The 21379-nt window shown below is 44.0% G+C and overlaps 1 protein-coding gene and 1 long non-coding RNA gene across 7 annotated transcripts in view; one reads left to right on the top strand and one right to left on the bottom strand.

The window, feature by feature from the left end:
• PTBP2 (polypyrimidine tract binding protein 2) overlaps window positions 1-8064 on the bottom strand; it is a 50148-nt gene extending 42084 nt beyond the window's left edge. For 2 of the 5 annotated variants that reach the window (XM_040998873.1, XM_040998874.1), the window contains exons 1-2: window positions 7864-8058; window positions 6237-6267 (exon numbers count right to left, since the gene is read on the bottom strand). In XM_040998873.1, the coding sequence (XP_040854807.1) occupies window positions 6237-6267; window positions 7864-7871 (39 nt within the window). In that variant the 5' untranslated portion in view covers window positions 7872-8058. Of the gene's footprint in view, window positions 1-6236; window positions 6268-7863 lie in introns of all 5 variants that reach the window. The other 3 variants (XM_040998871.1, XM_040998872.1, XM_040998875.1) reach the window with 2 other exon arrangements.
• The window catches only part of LOC121168602, a 130638-nt gene continuing 117206 nt past the window's right edge, over window positions 7948-21379 (top strand). For both annotated transcript variants that reach the window (XR_005885734.1, XR_005885733.1), the window contains exon 1: window positions 7948-8566. This is a non-coding gene — a long non-coding RNA (uncharacterized LOC121168602). The remainder of the gene's footprint in view (window positions 8567-21379) is intronic.

The raw sequence follows: 21379 nt of genomic DNA, 5'->3' as shown, positions 1-21379 counted from the left end.
AGCGAATGGTCCAATACTGTGGTTTTCAAAAACTTTATTGGAAAGTCAGATATACAGAGGGGAGGACAAAAATGAAGCTCTTCCGTCCAATGATTCATACTCCAAGTGGCTGCCAACAGCGGGGGCCAAACTGATCCGAAGCAAAAACTAGGAACTTCCTCCTCGTCTCCCACATGGGTGCAGGGTCCCAAGGCTTTGAACCATCCTTGACTGCCTTCCCAGGCCACAAGCAGGGAGCTGGATTAGAACCGACGCCCACATGGAATCCAAGCACGTGTAAGGCGAAGACTAGCCACTAGGCTACTGCACTTTTAAACCGTAACTGATTAATTTCATTTGACACAGCATTTTTACTTCTAGCTATTTCCATATCTCAAAACTGTAAGCTGGAATCAAAGTATATCAATGTTAGGAAGTAAGTCGTGCTATCTGCAGTAATTTCACCGTCTTGCATCCAAGAGTATCCCCTACCATCATTAACAAAGAACAGTTCTCTGCTGAGACTATAATACACTATTAGAAATAAGAGGGGGAATGGGACTTCTACATACGTCCAGCCAAGATAGGGTACTATCAGCCAAATATGTACTGATGACATAACTCAAAAACCATACAAACGTATGAATGGGTTTTTAGAGCACTGCTCCTCAGGAATTGATGGACAGTGATCAACAAGGCACGAAAGAAACAAGAACAGTCCATGTGTGCTTCAACTTACCACACTACTACAACGGAAGAATCCAGGCAACAGTTCGTCTCAGACATGGAATCCTAAAACCATTCCAACTGAGAGCAGAGAGCTCAAGACTAAAGCAACAAAAAGGCATGCTAAAGGATTAGAGGAGAGCAGAGAGAAATCCAGGAATCTGCAAAGAACACCCTGCTCTTACTAAGCATATGTGAACAACTGTTACCGGTAATGCAGAAAATCCTGTACCATTGTTTAAACCTTTTAAAACAAAAACGGGCTATACAATGCCCTGCATTGTAAAACTGTAACACATACAATAACCAAGTATACATAACAGCAAAAAGGCCAAGGCAAAAACAAAACATGAGTTATATTAACAGTATATGGCAAGCTGGTGTAAGTACCCCTTGACACTTTCATAAATTATCAATTTATGTTGTATATCAAAGCAGCCAGTAAAAAAGGAAAACAAAACACAAAACTAACCCAGTAGCAAAAGACAAAATGGGCAAGAAATCCAAAATAAAACAGAAAAGCAACAAACAAACTAATGAAGTGGTTGTTTTAAAACCACTCAAACAGTAATGCTGGATATAAATGGTCTTAAACAGAAGAGGTATGTGTAAAAAAAACAAGTCCCCTTTGGGGAAAGTAGTAGCATCTAAGTTAGAGAAGCTCAAACTCCATTGTTGTGGTGCTTGGGTTCGAGTTCAGATCCTGTTTCTGACTCCAGCTTTCTGATATGACCTGGGAGGCAGATGATGGCTCTGGTAGTTCAATTCCTGTCACCCTCCTGGAAGACCAGGACTGAATTCCCAGCAACTGGCCCAGCCTCAGCCACTGTGAGCAGCTGTTGAGTCAGCCAGTGGATGGACGGGAACTCTGCGTCTCTTAGCTTCTCACACTAATTTAAAAAGCCAAGCTCTTCAGGTAGGAGACATTTAGCCTAGTAACTAAGACACTCATGTCTGGCTCCTAACCCTAGGTTCCTGGTACCCACAGAAGGCCTGTAATGTGTCCTACCTCCAGCCTCAGTGTTGGTCCCACTTTAGCCATTGTGGCTATTTGGAACGTGAATCTTCAAATGGGAATTCTCATCCTCTAGCACTAGTAAGTGCTGTTTCATTCACTTGTGCTTCTCAAATTTGTTTAAAAAGGATGCCCCATCTTTATGCTGTCTACAAGACATAATTTCAAGTCCACAGATACAGATTTTTGAAAGATAAGAAAAAGATGCATCAAGTAAATCACATTCAAAGTGATTAAGCCACCAGTGACACTGGCACCATGGGAGCATCCATATCAGAATAATTTGAGTCCCAGCTTGGTCCAGTTCAATCCAACTTCCTCCGGAGATGCCTGGGAAAGCTGTGCAGGATGACAAAAGTACTTGGGCTGCAGTCACTTGCATGGAAGACCTGGATGGAGATCCTGGCCCCTGGCTTCAGTAAGGCCTAGGTCTGACTATTGTGGCTATTTGGAGAATGAACCAGAGGAAGTTTCTAAAATAAAAAGGTACTCCCAGGTATAAGCATACCACTGCATAATAAATAGTGGGGGATCAACAAATCAAAATACATGTAATTCTAAACATTAGATACTACCAATAAATTTCAATGTCTAAGTTTCAAAAGGTGGCCAGATCTACAGATGAAGATACCATTGGGGCCAGTACTGTGATGCTTATATCCAACAGGTGCTTGCTGTGTCCCGACTCTTTCCACTTCTAGTCCAATGCCCTGCTGGTGGTCTGGGAAATGGAGCCTGCACAGTGGCACAGCAGCTTAATCCTCCACTTGCAATGCTGGGAGCATGCAATATGGGCTCCAGTTCTAGTTCTGGCTTCTGATCTAGCTCCATGATAATGGGAAAAGCAGTGGAAGGCAGGCCAATATTAGAGTCACTAGCACCCTTGTAGGAGATCCAGAAAAAGCTCCAGTTCTCTGGCTTAGGCCTGCCTCAGCCCAGCCCTGGCCATTGCAGCCATTGGAAGAGCAAACCAGTGGACAGAAAAATCTGTCTCTCCCTCTGATCATAACTTTCAAACAAATACATCTTACAAATGATGTAGGTATCAACATTAACAATGTCAAGTCTTTGTATATGAAGACTCAAAAGTTTTCCCCCAATTCCCATAGATTCAAGTCAAAAACAATAAATATCCCTTAATGATTTGTTTTTAAAAAGTGACCTGTAAAAATTCAAAGGCCTCGGAAGAACACAAACAACTGTGAAAGACAGCAAAGTTGGAGGACTAGGACTATCTAATCTCAAGGCTGAATGTAAAGCTATAGCAATGTAGAGCACATTCAGGGCATCTAGACAGAGTAGATCAAGAGAATTCAGAAACACAAACACACATACTAGATTTGGCAAAGCTGCAAAGCCAATACAATGGCAAAAGTTGTCTCTGCAGTCTTGACTCAGATTGTCCTCTATTCCAGTTGCAGGAATTTGGCCTAAAGATGAGCCTGCATCCTGTGCCACGAGTGCCTTGTTCTGAGCCGTAACACTATTTCCTACTGATGCAGACCTCAGAGGTAGCAATGGGGCCTCCTAAGCTTGGGTTCCTACCATGTGGGAGACCTGACGGAGTTCCAGGCTCCTAACCTGGCCCAGCTCAGACAATGGCAAACCTTTGAGGAGTTAGCAAATAAGAGTCTAAGCCTCTAAAAAAATTTTTTTTAAATTAACTCCAAGTGGGGCAGAGACTCAAAATAATGCTACTAGAAAATAAAGGAAAAAAGTCTGACTTTAGGTTAAGATAAATGTCTTAGATATGCCATTTAAACGCACGATCCATTAAAGAAAAATAAGTGGTACATAAGAGATTAACTACTGCTCTTCAAAAAAAAGTTGTGAGAACAAGATACAAGCAGTAGAAAGTATCTGTATACCATAACAGTCATGTTTTATACCCAGAATAATCTCAAAATTCAGTAAAATAAACTGTAGGGAAAAAGGTGAGTTGGCCCTCACACGGTGGCTCAGTGACTAAAAGCCTTGTACATGCTGGGATTCCATGTGAGCGCCAGCTTGTGTTCCATACGCTCCCCTTCCCATCCAGCTGCCTGCAGCGGAGGACTGCCCACAGCCTGGGGACACTGCATCCATGCAGGAGGCCTGGAAGAAGCTTGAAACTCCTGGCTCCTGACTTTGGATGGGCTCAGTGGCCCTTTGTGGCCATTTGCAGTGAACCAGCTGAGGGAAGATCTCTCTGTACGTCCTCCTCTCTATAAGTCTGACCTTCCAATAAAAATAAATACATCTTAAAAAATTAAATTCAAAAAGTTTAAAAATGTTTATCAAGAAACATTTCACAAAAAGTTGTCAAGTAACAGAAATGCAAATTAAGACAGTAAGATCATTTCATATCTACTAGACAGTAATCAGACAGTAACAGGCATTGGAAAGGATGTGGAGGAAGTAGAAATCTCATTCTACTTATGACAAAATAAATTGGTACAACCACTTAGGAAAACAGATCACACTTTGCTGAAAAGTTGACAATGCCCAGCCATTCCAAAAGGCACATCAACAAAAATGAAAAGTCCCAAACTAGGAACAACACAATGTCCACTATGAGTTGCCCAGACAACTCACTGCTTTATACTCAGCAATAGGGATACACAATATAGGTAAATCAATAAAATAATTATACTAAGTTACCAGTGAAGAGAAGATGTACATTGTGTAATATTATTTAAAATTTTAAAAAAACAAATTGATCTTTCAAAGAGACCTGATGTTTCTTGGGAGAAGGGATAATGAAATACATGCGTGACAGTATTTCTGAGTGATCAATACTTATGCAGATTGGAGTGGTGGTTTCACAATTAAACACATTAATTTCAAAATACTGTATACATGAACTATGTCAAGTTTATATCAAATTCTGTCTCAAAGCACTTTTTAAAAAAATGACAAGATGTTAAATTAGAACAGCTTTAGTACATTTTTGTAAATAAAGGTATTTATACATTACATAGTACATAACATTGTCATAAGAAAAATTCACACCATGATAAACATCTAATAAATTAAGAAGTATGAATTTAGGAGTATTTTTATTTTGAATTTTATTTAAACATGTTCATGTATGAGTATCACTTTCTTTTACAAATATATATATTCCTTAAATTTTAAAGAAAGTTTAATTACGTAGGCATAGATGATCCCAAGCAAAAATTCCCATTACCCTAGAAAATTATATAAGACTTTTTTCATTTTTAGAACAAAACTGGCTAGTAATAGTTATGACATCTTTCATTAACAATTTCTCCAACTACCAACACAGAAAAATGGCATACCAATACATCTCGTCTGGGCATGCCATTCAAGTCTCTTCCCATTTTTTTGCCATCTATTCATTTTGGATTTCCTTTTCCACCAAAAGTAGACAATTCAGACTTATATTACTTATTATTTTACAAGAGTCTTACACAATTCACACTTTTCCCAATTTACAGCAAAAATCTATTTAGACAGCAACCACAGCCACACCTTGAGGTCTGGAGTGATTTCTTATTTCAAATCCTAAAACTACCTCAACTAGCACAACACCACTGTCAAAACTGAGTAAGTCTATTCCAAAACACAGCCCATTACTCCTCAGTCTACATAATAAGCTCAAAAAATAAACACAAATACTATGAGTACGCAAGAGTATCTAGCTCACTAGAGAGGCCAGCAATTAAGCAAAGAAATCTAGAACTATCTCTACAAGCATTCTAAGAATTTATTCCACCATATACATTCAATTTAAAAATCCACAAGGGCTAGTAAACACCACTGGACTGAACACAGTCCTCTTGCCACTACTCACCTTTGGGAAGGGAGCAAGAACTGATAACAGGATTGGGAAATTAGAAGGATCATGCCTTAAGAGGGCAGACAGGTTAGCAAACGAAAAATAATATGAAGCATTTTTAAAAAGTGCAAGTTTAAGAAATAAGACATAGGCACCAGAAGCAAAGTTTAAAGGACAAGCAGTTTTTCTAGGGAGAAAGTAAGAAGGAAGGTTCTTAAAACTTCTCTATGGTTAAAGCTCCATCTTCCCTGAAGAAAAAAAACTCTTCTGACCCAAATAAATAAGCACCTAAATGTGTGGAGTTTCAAGGCTGAGGATACTGGTTTCTAATGAGACCTACTGCTGACAAAAAACATCTTCACAACATAAAATACAATGCTTGAAACCATTACTAAGCTACATAGTTAGGTCAAATCACTTAATACATTTCAAACCATTTTCACACCTCAAAAAACCTGCAGTACTTGTTATCTACCAGTCACACATGAAAAGCATTTTTAAATTCTATGAATACCATCCACATTTACTTCAAAGTGTTTTAAGCTGCAAGTTCTGGAAAAACTTATTTAATCATCTGATTTACAGTTTGTCTTCCTTAACCTAGCTTTGCAAATTAAATGTACACTTTACACTTTGTTTTATTAGTTTTGAAAGCTAACTGAAGCTTCCCATTAATTATATTAGTAGGTTTAACAATCCCCATTTTCTTATTAACTTGAAAGAATCTTTTCCTACCTTCACACCAACTGCAACCTCGGTGACAATTCTGTAAAAAAAATAAAAATAAATAAATAGTTACAACTTCTTGCTGGTGTTCTATCACTGCTTGACCCCAACTTTTTGGGGCAATTCATCAGTCATTAATCTTGAAGCAAACACAGATGGGGAGCCTACACAGATGGGGATACTTTTCTGCACCACAGTCAACCTGCTTCTCTAGAAACAACTTCCAAACAAAAAGATGAACTCCTCCAAACAAACCGTTTTATAAAAAAGTTTTCAAACATATGGGAAAGAACAAAAATCCTCAACACTCCAAATGCCATTCCTACAAAGCTCTTACAATTTAACACATAAACATGAATTTCAGGGTGAATGTTGCTATCAATTTCCCCGTTCACTTTCTCAGGCAATCCCAAGTTGCTTCGGACCTAGGGTTTGGTTGGAAAATAACGTCGAACATAACTTTCTAGGCCTGTAAGTACGATGTCTGTATCTACCAACTTGACCAACGTCTAACTCTGGACACCTAACCCAAAAGAATTTACTTCTGACTCTTCAGATGTGGTCTAGGAGCTGAATACATTAGTGAGATGAAACTGGTTTCGCATCCCCAGAGGGGCAGTACACTCAGGTGTGTGCATCGGGGCCCCAAGGAACGCCCCCTTCCAACAATACCTTAAATGCTGAGCTTGGGGCACCAGGGCACAGGCGCTCCCCCAGCGCCCTGGCCTCACCTCGCTCCGGCTCACCCAAGGGGCTCCGTTTTCTGGCTTTGGGGACTGGGTTTTTGTTTCAGAAACTGGCCCAAGTCTCTAGAGATGGCCCTGGGTTTGACTGTGGGCTCTGGCGTCTGCCATAGCTTGCTGGTTTTGGCCCATGTGACCGTCTCGTCGACCTCAAACACAAACGGGTTTTTTTTCCCCCCCAAGACTATTTAATTTACTGGAACATCGCAGCCTTGGTGTAAGGGGGCCCTAGGCCGCAAAGCAAAAGGCATTTTGTTCGGTCTCCCGCCTCCACTCCCAGACTCAAAAAGAAAACAAAGGACTCTGACATCTGCCCTCCCCCTCCGCCAGCGGCTCCCGCTCGGCTTTCCCCGGAGCTCCCGCCAGAGGCATCTCTCCCGGCCAGGGCGGGCCCGGCGAGGCCGCGGCTGGGAGGATGGCCGGGCTGCGGCTCGGGCGCCCCTCTCTCTCAGCCCGAAGGCCCACACGCCCTGGCCGCTGCCTGCCCGCCCCGCCGGCGCCAGCCCAGGGTTCGGGTCCCCGAGAACGGATCGAAATGGCTCCGAGGGGGAGGGGGTTGAGGACGGGCGAAACGTTCAGGGGTTCCCACCCCACTTCTCACGCCGCCCGGCCGGCGCCCGCTGGCCCGCCAGGGTCGTCCCCACCGCCATCACCCAGAGCCTCCCCCATCCTCCGAGCCCGCTTTCTTTCTTCTTTCCCCCTCCTCCCCACCCGCGACCGCAGCCCGCCCGGGGAAGCAAAGGGAGGGGTGTGTGCGATGGGGCGGGGGTTGGGTAACGGCAGCCCAGCCCTGGGAGGGGCCGCCGGAGGGTTTCTGCCCGACCCCGGAGCGGGCCCCAACGACGGCCCAACTCTTCTCTCACACACATCTCCTCACCGGCCCGGCTACATACCCGTCCATTGCCGAACCGGACAAAGCTTCGCTCCCAAGAACTGAGCCACGCAGCCAGCGAGCCACACAAGCGGCGAGAAAATGGCGGCCGGGACCCGACGGAAATTGCCGAAGGTGCCGGAGCGCACGGGGCAGCGCGCGGCAACGGCGGCGGCGGAAAGAGCCGAGCGCGCCGGCGCCCAGCAGCGGGGGGCGAGCGGCGGGGCGCGGGGACGAGGGGGAGTGGGCGCCTGCACCGCGGCCTCCTCCGCGCCGCCGCACGCCTGGCTCCCTCCGCCTGCAGCTCCGTGAGGGGAGCTGGGTCGCTGCAGCCGCAAAGCTCTGCGCCCCGGCTCCTGCAGCCGGGCTCTGTGGGTGGGGCTCCTCTATATGCCCCACCGGCTGCCCAGCCGTGCGTCTGGGCTGCAGTCCTGCCCCCATGCAGCCTCCAGTTTGCCCGCCAATCCCCAGTCCCAGATTGGCTACAGCTGAGGGAGCAACGGTGTGTAGCTTTCCTCCCCGGCCTCCAACGTTTCAACAACAATGTTTACCACACTGAACGACGAGGCTGCCGTTTGGTAAAAACATCACTTTCCAAAGGAAAAACAAACAAAACACACAGAAAACAAAAAATCCCTAAGTCCGGAAACAGGGACGTTTGCTTCCAAACCTATGGTACCATCTCAGGTGGAAGAAAATGAGTCTCACTTGGGTTGAATCGGGCGGTAAGTACTCACATGACCGGGGGTGGGGTGGGTATTAGGAGTTTGTACTAAAAACACTACCCATTAGGTTGTTGGAAAACCACCCCAAACTAGTTGGAGGTGGTGTGGTTGGACTGCGGGCTTGCTTCCCACTGAGCAGAGCCCATCTCTGACAGCAGTGGGGTGGAAATCGCAGAGCCGGGAGCTGAGCAGCTGTTGCTGACTCCGAGTTCCTCAGGGCTCCAGAAGTCAGCAATCGGCCAGGTCGACATTCCTCGTCGTTCACTGGTGCTTGGGAGCTTCTTTGGTTGATGGATTATGCTGTGGGCGTTCAGGACTTGATTACGACCAGGTGGGCTTCCATTGGTCCTTGAGTTCTGCTGAACAAACCTCTCAAGCCCCAATAGTGGCCCACAGGTTTTCTCTGTTGGGGAAGTCAATGACCTTTTGAGTCAAGTCACTAGTCAGGTAACTAGGGGCCAGCTGTGGAACTGTGGATTCAGTGAATTGCTTTCCACAAAGAGCAGGCAAGTACATCCTGGGCTACATGAGGTAGGTCAGGAAAGGCTGGGTGCTGATGCTCTTTCATCATAGCGGTTCCATTTCAGAAGCTGGGCTCTACAATTTGGGTATGTGGGAAGGAAATTAGATGCTCTAGCGTGGAAAAGAGTTGACTCTTAAACTCAAAGTCATAAGTGAATGGTACCAGGAGCAAACAATCCACCTGTGGTGTTTCACGTGTGAGCCTCGGATGGGCCCTTCTTGGGGATGCGCCGTGTGAGGGCAGTTCTCTCCCGGGTGGGTTGGAAAAGCTGTTGGGCCAGCTGCTCTCTCGGCTTCCTGGGGGGCCATGCGATCCTCTGTTCTTCCAGCCTTCACCATCGCCACTCTTCAGAGGTCAAGCAGGAGAGGCTACTTCGTCTTTTATTTTCACCTCCAAAACTGTGAGCTCAATAAACCTCTACTTTTTACGAAGTTCACTTCCTCGGCCTTTTTTCACTGTGGTGACCAAAGGGGTCTAACACAGTGGAGATGGAAATGAGGAAAAGATAAACTACCTTTACTAGCTGTTCTGTGGTCAATTTTAATAGCATAGTAGACGTTTGCTTTGCAGTATTCTTTTCTAAAGATTTATTTTTTTGAAAGGCAGAAATACAGAGAGGAAAAACCAGGCTGAGGTCTTCCATCCTCGGGTTCACTCCCTAACTGTTCAACAGAGCCGGGGCAGGGACTGGGCCTCGGTGAAGCCACAAGCAGGTGCTTCATTCAAATCTCTTACATGGGTAGCAGTGGCCTCCCTCCACAGCTTTCCACATGCATGTGTAGGAAGCTGAACGGAAGTACAGCAGCCAGGACACAAACCTTGCTGGGACGCAACACTGAGTCCATCAAGTTTTCTCTTGTGCTTTTGGGGTTTGTTTGCTTTTTTTTTTTTCTAAAGATTTTAATTTTTTATTGGAAAGGCAGATAAACAGAGAGGAACATCTGTGCAATGATTCACTCCTCAAGTGGCCATAACAACCAGTGCTATGCAGATCCAAAGCCAGAAGCCAAGAACTTCTTCTGGGTCTTCCACATGGGTGCAGGGTCCCAAGGCTTTGGGCGGTCCTCGACTGCTTTCTCACGCCACAAACAGGGAGCTGGATGGGAAGAGGGGCTGCTGGGATTAGAACTGGCTCCCATATGGGATCCTGCAGGGTTCAAGGTGAGGACCTTAGCTGCCAGGCCACCTCACCGGGTCTTTGTTTGCTTTTAAATCAGAAGCTCAAATAAGTTTGAAACGGCACTCACTTTTGGGAAATTTGCTTAGTGAGTGACTGCCTTGCTGGTACTCTGCCTTGACACCCCAACACACACGCTTCTTCCTGATTCTAACTGAAAACATATAGCCCCTACACCCGAATGCTTACTCCGAGGGTTCCCACTCCTCCCTCAGGCCTTCACTAATTGCAATTGCATTGTGCTATGTAGTAGTTCCTGCATAATTCTTGAAATATAATTATGTTTACATTGGACAGATCGTTAAAGAACATCTTTTCAAACACATTGTTATGGAACTCTCCAAAGACTCCAAGTGTTTAAATATTCTTGATTTGCCTCAGAGATGATCAACTCTTAAAAAACCAAATTTTGCAAAGTACTTTCCTATAGTGTTAGCCATTGACTTAAAATACACAAAGGACCTATTATGCCACTAGCAATCACTTTTCACATATTTGTGGTTTTAAGCATGCATTTTTACTCAATGACTAAATGTATAAGCCCTTGTAGGTCAGGAACTATAGCATTAAGTCTCTCTGTTTCCCATATTGGCACAGTAAATATTGATTGATTATTTCTGACTGTAGCTTGGGAAAAATGAACTGTTCAACGGGGGAGATGAGGAGCAAGTCTTTTGGAGGAAGAAAGTAGTATACACAAAACATATTGCTTTTCCTCATTCTAATACAAGACAACAAATAATAGACAATATGTAATAGGCAATATGTTTGCTTATTTAAGACAATGTTTTATAGAGAAAATTGAAGGCAGTTTATGAGTCAAGGCACCTTAAGTACTAGCTTTAAAAATAAAATGTAAGGGGCCTGGTGTGATAGCATACTGGTTAAAGTCCTCATCTTGCACACACTGGGAGTCCATATGGGCACCGGTTCTAATCCCGGCAGCCCCACTTCCCAGCCAGCTCCCTGCTTGTGGCCTGAGAAAGCAGTCGAGGCAGCCCAAAGCCTTGGGACCCTGCACCCGCATGGGAGACCAGGAGGAAAGCTCCTGGCTCCTGGCTTCACATTGGCTCAGTTCCAGCTGTTGCGGCTGCTTGGGGAGTAAACCATCAGATGAAAGATCTTTCTCTCTGTCTCTCCTCCTCTTTGTATATCTGCATTTCCAATAAAAATAAATAAATCTTTAACAAGAATAAAGTAAAACATAAGAAGAATTAAAGAGAATAAAATGTAAGAAGAATTAGAGAATAAAATGTAGTATTGATTATGAATGAGGCTATTTCAATATATAGTATGTGATAGTCTGCTCATATGTATGGTTTTACCTGCCATGGTTTCAGTTATGTGCAGTCATTCACGATGTGAAATATTGCATAGAATATCCCAGAAATAAGGCATCTGTAAGTTTTAAATTGTGCACTGCTCTAAGTAGCATGGTCAAACCTGTCCTACCCTCTCCTGCCTGGGCCTTGAATCATCCTCTTAGTCTAGAGCATCTTCACTGTGACCACTTCCTGACCAGTTAGTCACTTAGGAAAGCACTGGGTCACAAGAGCAGCTGTTGTATCACAATGCTTCTCTTCACTTAGACCTTTTTTGCCTGACAGTGGCCACAGACGACAAAAGTCTTGATGCTAGCAATTTGGGTATGCAAAGGAGAAGCTATACGATTCTTTAAATGAAAAGATTAAACTACAATTAACTCCTTTGAGCGATTTAATTCCAGTAACTTTTAGTACAACACTGTTGTAATGTTGTGTTATATTACTATTACTAGCTGTTGCCAATGATTACTGTATCTAATTTACAAGCTAAAGATTATTATAGGTGTGTATATGTATAGGACAAAAGCAAAATGCATGCCAGCTTTAGCACTGTCCATGATTTCACATGCCTTACGCATGAATGAAGAGGAACGCCTGAATATCACAAAAACAGATTAATTAAAGTCTAGATTCACATTTGAGCTCTGTGATGTTAAGAATGTTCATTAGCTTATCTAGCAAAAAGTTCATTTTACTGTTTAGGGGTTAGAAATAAGGCCTCCATCCTAGATGGTTTTAGGTCAGAATGCCTTTATGTATGTGAAACAGTTCCTTAGCTCAGTTACCAGCTACAGTAAATAATAAAGGTGGCTATCATCATTCTTATTTTTGTTATTACCAGCATTGATTTGAGAAAGAGTAGGCCACTTGGATTTTAAGAACCAATAATATTCACATAAATAAATCTGTATAGAGATTTTCATAAAGGTTAAACATGTCACTAAAGTAATTAGATTGGCTGGTATTGAGAAGAATAAATCTTGTGAAATGTCACAGATAAATTTCTGAAGTCCCATGCAAATCTAAATTTGTATGATTTTATGAGTTAACCATGAGGTAAAGTATTAATCTCAACATTAGCAGATGACCTACCTTTGTAATATATGACACGATAACATTAGTGTTTATGGATTCCTAACAAAATATGGCAATAAAATTGAAGTGCCTGTGCTGTATAATTTTCACCCATATCTTTTTTTTTCAGTAGAATGATTTGTGCTTTCCCATCTGAATGGTAAATCTTTTGACCTTTTACAGAAATTTACACTTATGTGAACAATGATTAAATTTAAAATTCAGTGTATACTGAGCCAAAATTAGATCTAATATTGATGCAATAAAAATAGAAAATAGACTCTTACAGAGTAATATTCTGATTTTATTCCTTGCCCCACTTATTTTCTTCCTATAATACCAATGAAAAGAGAGAATGATCATGGGATTAGTTAGAAAAATATATTTTTAAATAGGCGATATAAATTCAAAATACAAGAAAAATCAAAAGCTAGAAAAGCATATACAAAATATTCACATAAGTAAAAAAGTACATATAGAGTGAAGATAAGTGGTTACCTACTGGGACTGAAGGTAAGAATAGGGGAAAATACAATTCCCATCTTTCTAAACTAGATTGTGATGATGATGATACAACTCTATATATACTAAAATTAACTGAATTAAACACTTAGTACTAGCAGTGTTTTCCACACATACTTAATATATGTGTTTTTAAAAAACTGTGATGGTGTTCGGCCATGGGCTGGGGTGAAAGGAACCATCTGCAGCATGGCTGCTGTGGGGAGTGCCCAAGCCAGGCCAGACCCAATACTTGAGATTTAGGCCATGGTTATTGCTGCCACATGGTGAGCAAGTCTTAGGCTGTTGGGCAGCCAGTACACCCATTGGGAGCCAGGCTCTGCCTGCTGGCCGCCCGTGATGAACTCTTGGGTTTTTAGGATATGTAATTGCTGCCCTGGGACATCCATGGATAAGGCCAATGTGAGTGTAGGTGAGGGATGAATCCTGTGTGACTCTCAACGATACGGTCACAGAACCTGCTGGCAAGAGTGGGGACTGAGACCTGGTGGGTTGGAGGGGAGAGTCTATAAAATCTATCTGGCCCAGGCTGATTCATCAGACCACATGGGAGTCCTGAAATGGGCTGTTAGCATAGAGTATCTCTAGCTACTACATGCCAGTCCACACGAAAGCTATGGAGGGGGTATGTGAGGTAGGGCTAGGTACTGGTACCTGACTGGGTGTTGGAACAGAGGCTGGGTCACATTAGGCTGCGTCATGACACTAACTAGCATGCAACAGAACCAGGTCCAGGAGTAGGTTCTGTGAGGGATGTGTGGGCCCAACCCTGTGGAAAAACAAGTCCTGCCAGTTAGCTCAAGAGTTAGGATTGTGATGGGCTGAGCTAGGTGTGACTATCGCCCATGGGTAAAGGAACCAACAACAGTCCGGACAGGTCAAAGTAGTAGCACCAGAATGTGCATCCTAAAACAGGGTGTGGGGTGGGCCGAGCTTTAACGTTCACCAGTTCATACAAGGCCAAAATGGAAGGGCAGACTATGCCGGGCACCAGCCTAACACCCACTGGCATGTATGAGAACTGGGTCTGGGAGTGGGTTAACTGGGGGAAGTTGGGAAACTGCCCTAGTGAGTCACCACTCTCACTGATAATCACGTGATCCAAGCCTGGGAGTTGGGCAAGCTACGCATAGTAGTTCTGATGGCTGGCTAACGTATGGATTGGTTATAGAAGGGGGCAGATTGGGCATGACCAAGCAAATCGTAGCTCACAAGCAAGAACAGAAATCAGGATGGAGCACAGGTCATACCAAGCTAGACTCTCACAGCAGCTGGTTTGCATGAGCTAGGGAGGCCAGGCCACAGCATTGAAGGCAAAGACTAAGACAGATGAGGGGCTGTGTCAAGCTGGGTCAGAGCAACCATTGCCACGCACATAATCTATGGTTGGGAACAGGCCCAATTGGGGAGCTAGGAGAGTCCAACTTTTCTGGGTTGGAGTTCCCACTGGTGAGTGTGAGGGCCTCAGTGGAGGCTGCATTCTGGTCTGGACATGGCTGCAGTCTCCCTTGGCACAAGTGTGGACTGGGACTGGACACACCAAGCTGGGCTAGACTCCAGCACCATCTGATGCTCTGGAGGACCAGGGTAGATGCAGAACAGACTAGGCTAGGTTTCTGCCCCTATTGAGCCATGTATCAGCTGTACATGGTATGGATAAGCCTTGGCTGGGCTGAAATATCCAACAGTAAGAACTGGAATGGGGAAAAGGCCAGTCAGGAAAGGCCACTGTTACTGCCAGGACAGGTGGTGAACTAAGTAGGGCTGAGCCATGGACTCACCAGTATGTGTGAGATCTGGCATTGGGAGAGGTTCTCATGGAGGAGCCTGGGCAACTCCTCTGGCAGGACATAGTCCCTGCAGGTGAATGCAAGAACCATGATAGGGAACAGCCCAGACCGGGACAGGGAAATGTACCTACCAGCATAAATTTGGCATAGATTGGGGGCAGACCAGGCTGAACCAGTTCACATCACCTGCTGGCAAATCCAAGCACCAGAACAAAGTGTGGGTCATGCCAGGATTGACCACAACACATGCCAGTATACATTACGGCTAGGATGGGGTGCTGGCTGGGCTGGGCTAGGCTGTAACCTCCACCAGCAGGAGCTGGAATTGGGAGTGGACCTGGCCAAGCTATAGCACCCAGTGGCAAAGCCCAGGTGAGGAGGGCCATGTCATACTGGACAGCAGCACCCAACCACCACAAATGAGAACCCTTGGGGCAGGGGATAAGTCGGTAGGGGGAATGTGGAGTGTTCCCATGCTGGACCACTGGAGAGCATGAGGTGGGATGGGGGCAGACCAGACCTGGCGAGGCTACAACACCTCATGTGTGTTGGATCAGGGAAAAAACAGGCTAGGCTGACTGTTCCTGCTGGTGCAAGCATGAATCAGAGTGGGTATGGGTTGGTTGGGCTTTGCCACAGCATCAGCAGGCCGATACTGGCACAGGGGCCTAATTTTGTCAAGTTCAACTGCAGAACCACCTGGAGAGTGAAAGATCCGGGAGTGGGAGTGGCCTAGTAGGGAAAAAGTGGGCACCTCCCTTTTGGGTTATCACTCCCACTGGAGAGCATGAAAACCAGGACTAGGGCAGGACTGGCTAGACAGAACGGCACCCACCAGCACAGGTGTGGGCTGGAAAGTAGGGCTGGTTGGGTCGAACTAGGCTTCAATGCCCATTGACATGTATAAGAGCTGAATGGGAAGTGGGACAGACTGGACCAGTCTGCTGCACATACTGACAAGCCTGGGAACCAGGATAGAGGTAGGCCTGGTGGGGATTATTGGGAGTCACCCCGACTAGGCTGCAGCTCTCACTGGTTTGTGTGAGGGCTGAGTATGTGTGCTGGGAAGAATCAGTCTTGACTGCAAGACTTCCACTAGTTTATGTGGAAGACAGGTTTGGAAACAGAACTGACCCAGCAGTTGCAACCACCACCATGTATGTGCATAAGCTGATTGGAGCAACAGACTGTGCTGGACCCTGTACTGGCATTCCCACTCAAGAATCAGGTCTTGGATCATGTCAGATGAAGTTTCTTTGGGGATCCCCCCAATAGAACTGCTGATCCAAGAGCCCCAATCATGAAGAGAATTGCAAGTTCCATGGTCTAACCATGGAGTGCACGTGTCAAAGCTGAGCCTCCTCAGAAGCTCAGGTAGAACAGTGGACAGCATATCCAAGTGCACATGGAGGAAATGTGGTCCACTGGAGCCTGCAGAGGACACTTGGTACCACAACAGAGGACGGAGAACAGAACAAAACGATCATCTGACCCAGCTATGTGTTGGCAGTGCAGGTCTGGACAAATGGAGACTCTAAGGTGGACTGTGTCAGCCAGTGAATTCTGGAGAGATTTCATCGTGCCTGTAACAGCGAGATTGGCAGCAATTCAGAACTGTTGAACTATCAAAACCACTTGAACAGTGCCCTCAGAGCGTGTCCCACATCAGGGTCCCTGAGATGGGGTGGGAGGTCGGGTGGGAGGTCAGGTGGGGCTTCTCCTTTTACCTCCCTCCTTATGCCAGATACAGACACACAAAAATGTGGAAACAGTGGTCTTATCCACTTTCTTGTAACCTTTGACCCCTTTGTGCCCTAATCAACTATGTAAAGATTATTAAAATAAAAGAAAAAAAGGGGGGGGGACTGTAATGGGAAAAAGAAAGACATCCAACTCTTCTACTCCTGTTTTCCAGCTACTGAATTCTATGTTCACCTTGCTAGCTTATTTTGTATTCTTTCAGAGATGTCCAAGTACATATAATGATTAAAAACTTAAATTATATATCTTGGGGTTAGAATGATCACTCAGCAAGTTAATTCTCCACCCTGTGTTGCCAGCTTCCCATTAGGGCACTGGTTCCTGTCCCGGTCCAGCTCCCTGCTCATGGCATGGGAAAGCCATCCTGCATAACAGAGAATAGCCAAGTCTGTGGAACCCCACACCCACATGGAAGACCTGGAAGAGGCTCCTGGTCCTGAGCTTTGACTCATTGCAACCATTTGGGGAGTGAATCAGTGGATGGAAGACCTTCTCTCTTTGTGTCTCCTTCCTCTCTCTGCAAAATTTACCTTTCAAATAAAAATAAATAAATTTTTAAAAATATGTATCTTAGAGATCTTCCTTGTCAATATATATTTAGAATGGCCTCTTCTTTGCATAGAGCTGTATAATATTCTTTTAAGCAAATCTCAACTGATTTAATTTACTAATGAACATTTAAATTTCCTCTAATCTAGCTTTAGTGAGTAGTTCTACAATTAGAATTGGTGTTGCTAAAGTATTTTCTACGTATATGTTTCTATATACTTGATAAATACTATAAGTAAAACTGCTGGATGGAATGTCTTTTTCATTTTAAAAAATACTATCAAATCACCCTGTATAGGGAAAATACCATTCACATTTTGAAAAAAAAAATGGTAGGGAACTGATTGCTCTAATATAGAATACCAATAAAAACTATAAACCAATAAAAAAGGAAAGATGGATAAATTGTGCAAGCAGAATCTTAACAGGATATTAGCATATTAGAAACCTACGAATTGCCCAACTCACTTAAAAGCAGGTCAGACAGTGCTGAGATGCAGTTGTGGCACCTGTCAACACCATCTTCCAGCAGATAGAGAACATAGCTTATAGGAAATGAGAAGGAAGATTCCTTCACAAACCATCAATAATACTGTGAAAATAGAACACGCTTCCAACTACATTCTCAAAAATTTGTTCCCTGTGTATTTTTTCTTTGGATTCTTCTAGATGTATTTGTCGATGACAGAATGCATGAGGAAACCAGAGTTTCAATATATAAAAGAGGAGAAGGCAATTTGATGTTGATGAAAGAAACCCTAAGCCAATATTTATTTGGCCAGTATTGAGTTCTAGTGAAATTTGAAATCAGAGGGAATCATAAATGATATCTGCAAGAAAAACAAGAAACTTACAGAGTGGAAAAAATGTCTGAATATTTAGAACAGAGCCATTAGCACTGTTAGCAAGCTCAAGGAAGGATTTCTCAAAAGTACTTGAAAGAGTCTGATGCAACATCTTTATGGTTAGATCCTCATCTTTCAAGTGCTAAGATTGCATGTAAGCACTGGTCCATGTTCCAGCTGCTCCACTTCCCATCCAGCATTTTGCTTACAGTCTGGGAAAGCAGCAGAAGATGGCCCAAAACCTTGCAACTCCGCATCCACTTGGGAGACATGGAAAAAGTTCCTGTCTGTTGGCTTCAGATTGGCTCAGCCCCAGCCATCGTAACTACTTGGGAGAGAACCAATGGATGAAAAATCTTTTTCTTTGTCTCTCCTTCTTTCCATAAGTCTAATATGCCTTTCCAATAAAATAAATAAGTCTTAAAAAAAAAGTACATTAGCCGCGATGTGGCAGCCTAGTAGCTAAAGTTCTTGCCTTGCATGCCTGGTGTCCCATGTGGATGCCTGTTTTTATCCTGGCTGCTCTACTTCCCTTCCAGCTCCCTACCTGTGGCCTGGGAAAGTGGTAAAGGACGACCCAAGGCCTTGGAGCCCTCGTCCTGGCTCTGGCTTTGGATTGGCTCAGCACCAACCATTGTGGCCAGTTGGGGAATGAACCAGCAGATGGAAGATTTTCTCTCTGTCTCTTCCTCACTCTGTAAATCTGATTTACCAATGAAAATAAATAAATCTTTTTTAAAAAGTACATGGAAATATATATTTTTTAAATTTAACTCCAGATAAATCAGGAAGGACATAAAATCATGGTATACTCTGTAGCTTGGTTGTAAAAAAAAATTACATCTTCAAAAGCACTGAACAAGTTTTTAAAATATTTTTTGTTTTTTTATTGGAAAGTTGGATATATAAAGAGGAGGAGAGACAGATATGAAGATCTTCTGTGTGATGATTAACTCCCCAGTGGCCACAATGGCTAGAACTGGGCTGGTCCAAAGCCAAAAGCCCTGAGCCTCTTCTTGGTCTCCCACATGGGTACAGCATCCCAAGGCTTTGGGCCATTCTCGACTGCTTTCCTAGGCAACAAGCAGGAAGCTGGATGGGAAGCGGGACCCATATGAGATCCTTGCATGTGCAAGGTGAGGACTTTAGCCACTAGGCTACCACGCTGGGCCCAATACTGTACAGTCTTAATACTGTGGGGGAAAACACTGGAGGAGGGGATAGACAGTTGGAGGGGGTAACCCTGTGCCTATGGAACCATGTCATGAAAAATAATTTAAAAGATTATAGTGTCATAATAATGTAAATACTAATAAAGTTAAGATTGTGGAGAGGAGCATTGCTGTTCTCTTGGCTAAGCTGTCACTGTACTACCAGCACCCATATCAGAGTGCTGGCTTAGGTACTTATTATTTTGCTTCCAATTCAGCTTTCTGTTAATGTGCCTGGAAATGCTGCAGATGATAGCCCAAGTATCAGGAGCTCTTCTATCCCTCCCCTAACTTCCTCTTCCCTCCACTTCCCCTCTCCTTTGCCTCATCCCCTCTTCCCTTCTTCCTCTCCCTTCCTCTCCCCTTCCCTGTGCTCCTCTCCCCTCTCCCGCCTCTCCCCTCTGCTTTCTTCCCCTCCTCTTCTCTTCTCCATTCTGTTCCCCTTTCCTTTCTCTAATCTCCTCTCCTCTCCCGGCCTTTCCTCTCCTTTCTCTAATCTTATCTCCTCTCATCTTCTGTCCTTTCCTCCCTTCCCCTCTCCTCCTTTTCGTCTCCTCTTTCCTCCCTTTACCTCTCTTCCTCTCTCCCTCCTCTCTCCTTTCTCTTCTCTCCTCCCCTCTTTCCTCCTCCCCTCCCTTCCCATCCCCTCTCCTTTTTCTCATCTCTCCTCCATTCCCCTTTACTCCCCTGCACTCTCTTCTCCTCCTGTCCTCCCCTCCCCTCCTGCCTCTTCCCTTCTCTTCTCCTTCTCCCCCACTCACTCTGCCTTGCAAATATGTAGCCAAATCTTTAGAAGAAAATTTAAGATTATGAAACAACATTGTAGGAGGGTGAAAGAGAAGTACATGTGCGCATAAGTGTCTATGGTAGGGTTGTAAAATGGAAGTCAATAGATAACACATGGGGTTGACAGGTGACAAAATAGCAGATGAGCATATTATTCGGATGTGTCGAGGTAAATGCTAGGAGATTCAGTGAGAGAAATTGAAAACATTTACTTCTAGGACTGGGTATTTAGGGATGAGAAAGAGTAAGATGCACAATAGAGTTTTAGGTTTTGCTTATTTCACAATAAATCTTCTTAAGCTATTTATTTTATAAACCTTGTGCATGTTTTCCTTTGATAAAAGTACATTTTACATTAAGAAAATGAAAAGGATTAGATGGCAGTGGGCAAAGGACTGTTTTAGATGCAACATTACTTCTTTGTATTCAGCAATAGTGACTGCTTATCTGCATGCTTACTGAAGAAAGCTCAGCATAGCTGGCTGTCCTTCTTATATTGTGCACATAATAAAGATTATTCTTGGAGGAGAACACAGTAGTTTAAGTGGATCAGCAATTTTTATAGTGATCATACATAAAGCCCTAAAGTAGGAGCAGATATAAGAAAAGTAGAGAAAAATACACAGAAAATTAAAAGAAAAATGAAGAAAAGGTTGACCACATAGGAAACAACATCATTTGCTTCGTAATTTTTTTTCCCCCATGGAAGTCTTTAGTGGATGTGTAAGAACAGGGTGGTTGCAGAGGGTGCTTCACAATTTTATAAATTATTATAAAACCCATATCACTATATATATATATAGTTTTATGCAAATGGCTATATTTGTGAAAACCAAAGACAAGTGATTTGCAAATAAAATGTTAAAGTTTATGTCAACTTATGAGGCTACTTCAAGCAGTATACTGCTACCCGGAGTGGTGGCCTAGAGGTGTAAGTCCTTGCCTGGAATGAGCCAGGATCCCATATGGGCACCAGTTCTAATCCAGGCAGCTCCATTTCCCATCCAGCTCCCTGCTTGTGGCCTGTGAAAGCACTCGAGGACAGCCCAAAGCCTTGGGATGCTGTACCCATGTGGGAGCCTTGGAGGAAGTTCCTGGCTCCTGGCTTTGGATTGGCACAGCACTGGCCGTTGTGGCTGCTTGGGGAGTAAAACATGAGAGGGAAGATCTTCCTCTCTGTCTCTCCTTCTCTCTGTATATCTGACTTTCCAATAAAATTAAATACATATTTTTAAAAATATATTGAAATT

This window comes from Ochotona curzoniae, unplaced genomic scaffold, assembly GCF_017591425.1.
Source record: "Ochotona curzoniae isolate NIBS_2020 unplaced genomic scaffold, NIBS_Ocur_1.0 scaffold_1037, whole genome shotgun sequence".
In the NCBI taxonomy this organism is placed as follows: Eukaryota; Metazoa; Chordata; class Mammalia; order Lagomorpha; family Ochotonidae; genus Ochotona; species Ochotona curzoniae.
The sequence above is the reverse complement of the archived record's forward strand: the minus strand, read 5'-3'. Positions and strand labels throughout refer to the sequence as shown.